This window comes from Cyprinodon variegatus, unplaced genomic scaffold (assembly GCF_000732505.1).
Source record: "Cyprinodon variegatus isolate N-32 unplaced genomic scaffold, C_variegatus-1.0 Scaffold1284, whole genome shotgun sequence".
Lineage (NCBI taxonomy): Eukaryota > Metazoa > Chordata > Actinopteri > Cyprinodontiformes > Cyprinodontidae > Cyprinodon > Cyprinodon variegatus.
Window position 1 is genome coordinate 1 of NW_015151737.1, and position 3,716 is coordinate 3,716.

At 41.6% G+C, this 3,716-nt stretch overlaps 1 protein-coding gene across 1 annotated transcript; it reads left to right on the forward strand.

Moving 5' to 3' along the window:
- The first annotated feature begins 743 nt into the window (after positions 1-743).
- On the forward strand, positions 744-2,900 carry LOC107102628 (tripartite motif-containing protein 16-like). The gene has a single exon (XM_015402005.1). It carries the CDS (start codon positions 767-769, stop codon positions 2,795-2,797), a length of 2,031 nt encoding a protein of 676 aa, XP_015257491.1. The 5' UTR covers positions 744-766; the 3' UTR covers positions 2,798-2,900.
- Positions 2,901-3,716: the final 816 nt, after the last annotated feature.

A 3,716-nucleotide genomic window follows, 5' to 3' on the forward strand; every position in this document is an offset into this window, starting at 1 on the left:
GGGAACAAAGGAGTTCAGCAATCTGTTGGTCCTGCTTGTGGAAAGGAGCAATCTCCTAAGATTCATTAGCTTTACAACAACAAGGATACGTATTGGTTTCCATCCAAATGCAGGTTTTTAGTAGTTAAATGTTTTATTAGTCCACATTAAGAGGCTTGCCATCTATGCTCACAGTCTGAACAAAAGGGCTAAATCCATTGACCTACATCTCTTATAAAAAAAACTTCTCTCTTGTTGTTTAAGTAAAGTTAAAGTAGCATTGTTGTCTGACTTATCTACATTATTTTCACGTTATTTATTTCGTTTAAACAATGGGTTGTTAAAGGCCGCAGTTGTAGGTTTATATACCCCCCAACTCTGCATCTTTTAGGCATTACATCCTTGTATACATTAGTTCCATAAAATGACAAAATATCTGGAAATGTTAAACCAGTTTACTAGACACTTGCACTGCCAAGTAAATACCAGCCATTTTTATGTAACTTTTACTAAAAAACTGATAACATATCTTAATACTTATGTAACACAACAATGACCTGTCAGAATGACATGCAATCGTTCTGCTATTCTGGTAAAATCCCCAACTGGTATCATCATAACTTACAGGAACTAAGAACAACCTTCCTGTTTGAAGCCACGCCCATTTCTGGAATGAAGCGGAGCTTGAATTGCCACCCCCCTCTCAGCTGTATATGTTTTGATGAAGCCAAGCACCTCCAGTCATTTCTTTTTAGTTTTCTGGTAGCTGCTGCTGACGGAGGAAAAGATGGCACAGGGGATTCAACTGGAACGCGACAGATTTTGCTGCTCGCTCTGCTTAGATCTGCTCAACAATCCAGTGTCTGTACCTTGCGGTCACAGCTTTTGCCTGACCTGCATCAACAAGCGCCTAGACAGTGAAGAAAATTCAGGCATTTACAGCTGCCCGCAATGCAGGGAGATCTTCATGTCGAGGCCTACTCTGGTAAAAAACAGCATGATAGAACTGGTAGTTCAAGAGCTAAGGAAGAAAGATCCGCCTGACGTCCAGCCTGGACCTCCAGATAATGATGGTGATGTAGAACCTGGAGCTGTAGTGTGTGATTTCTGCTCTGACAGGAAGGTAAAAGCCATAAAATCCTGCCTCCAGTGTATGGCTTCCTACTGTGCCACGCACCTCCAGCCTCACAATGAAGTGCCACCTTTAAGGAAGCACAAGTTGGTGGAACCAACTGCCGACCTCGAGGAGAGCATCTGCCCTCAGCATCAAGAAGTGATGAAGATGTTCTGCCGGACCGATCAGCGCTGCATCTGCTACCTTTGCTCCAAGGATGATCACAAAGGCCACATCAAAGTCTCCACGGCTGCTGAGAGGGCAGACAGGCAGAAGGATCTTCAGACAGTTAGACAAAAAGTCCAGCAGATGATCCGGGAGAAGAGGAAAGATGTGGAAGCTTTTCAGCAGGAGGAAGATTCACTAAGTAATGCCGCTGGCATTGCACTGAGCTCCACCGACCAGGTCTTTACTGACTTCATTAGGACAACTGAGAAAAAACTAGCTCATATGAAGCAAAAGATGCTCTCCCGGCAGAACTCTGAGGTGGGTCGGTTCAGAAACGTTAGGAACAAGCTGGAGGATGAGGTTAAAGAGTTGAACAGGAAGGATGTGGAGCTGGACAAACTGTACCATACAGAAGACCATACCCATTTCCTGTTAAAGTATCCTTCACTGTCTCGTCTGAGTGAACCTAAAGGTCAGCCAAGCATCAGGCTCCGCCGCCAGCGGAACTTTGAGAGGGTTACTGCCACTGTTAGCGAGGCCAAAAAGAGACTGCACAAGGTTCTTGATGAAGAATGTGAAAAGATTATTCTTGCAATCACTGGAGCGAGTTTTCCCACCACACCACAAACAGAACCAGAGGAGACCCGGTTTAAGTCCTCTCAGATCAAACCAGAGCATGGACAGACCACCGCTGAGTTTGTTCAAGGCAGAATCTTACAGACCCTCGTTAGTCCCAATCTGAACAGAGCTGACTTTTCAAAGCCTAGATTTCGTGATTCCAGACACTCTAGACAGGTCTCACTGGACTTGTATAGGGAAGAACCAACGGTTAGATTTGCACAAAATGGTGATTTGGGTAAAGAAACGGAGGAATTCCTCCCTATCAATAGAAAAGAGAATCCTGATCTTATAAAAACAAACAAACTTCCTGAAAGGAGTCCTGATGTTTTACTGGGAAGAATTAAAACACCCAGGAAGGTTTTACAAACTAGAGCTCAATTTCTTCAATATGCATGTCAAATCACCCTCAATCCAGACACTGCTAACCCAAACCTAATGCTAGACAAAGAGAACCGAAAAGTCACCTGTATAGGTGAAGAACAGAACTATCCCAACCACCCGGAAAGGTTTGCGTACACCTGGCAGGTCCTGAGTCAACAGCCTCTAACTAACCGCTGCTACCTGGAAGTGGAGAGAAACACCAGGGGAGTCATGGTGGCCATCTGTTACAAAGGCATCAGCAGAGCTGGGACATTCAGCCAATGTATGTTTGGGGAAAATAGTCAATCTTGGGCTATTGATTGTTTCAAGAACAGCTGTGAGTTCAGGCACAACAGGATCAGAATGTCCATCCCAGGCACATGGTCCTCCAAATTAGGAGTTTATGTGGATCAGTCCGCAGGTGTTCTGTCGTTCTACAGCGTCTCTAAAACCATGACTCTCCTCCATAAAGTCCAGACCACATTCACAGAGCCTCTTTACGTTGGACTCTGGCTGTCAGACGGAGCAACTGCAGAGTTCTGCAAGCTGGAGTAAATATGATTTATTTTAGTTTTTTTCAGTTTGAGGAGGGGACATTTTGAGCGAAAAACGGTATGCAACTAATAGCTGCAGTACAGTGTATGTCAGTAACCCGTTGCTATGTTGCTATGTATAGACACTAGCAACTTAACCTTTGCATGTATTATGTATTTTATCAATGCATCTATTTTCTTTCCTGCTTCATATGGAGAATTTTAAATGAAACACAAATATGCGTTTATGTCTTCAATTTGAAACTATGACATTTAGATTTAGAAGCAAAGCAAATATTATTTGATGTAGGCATAAACTTTTTGAAAATGTTTTCTTCTCTCGTCGCTTTTTCTGTAAATGTATGGAAACGTTTCCTCACAGTTTTACAAATAAAGATGTTTACGCCATTAGAGAGTTACAATCATGTCTTTCTTTGACTTTTTCATATTTGTTTCTGAACCCTTAAAATCACCTTGTTATATCAGAATGAAGACGTCTCATCATTAGTCTGAATTTGAAGCAGAAGTTGAAATCCAGTTAACCAGGATTAGAGGAGTGACGGAGAGAAAAATATTATGTTAGATCAATTCATTCTTTTAAGTAATTGGACTTTTTTGCAAAAAAAATATATAATTTAGAATGCATTAAGTTTTTTTTTATTATAATTAGAGAAATATGTTAAGTAACAATTAAAAGTTAAACTTTATTTTTATCAGTGTTGAAACATTTGGCCCTGCAAAGCATTGATTTTATCTGGGGGAACAGTTCCATTCTGTTCTTTATTTATTCATTCATTGACCTAATGATGATCCATTCAAGCCGTTGGTCGGCTTTCCTTATCATCATTGATCTGGGAATATCTACAAACCTTTAATACTGCAGCCTCACAACCAGGCAGCCATACAAAACCCAAAAGCATTTATTAGTCCAGACAGCCTCC

Bases quoted from the DNA above. Each gene is read 5' to 3' on its own strand.
- LOC107102628 (XM_015402005.1), top strand. From the start codon at position 767: ATGGCACAGGGGATTCAACTGGAACGCGACAGATTTTGCTGCTCGCTC.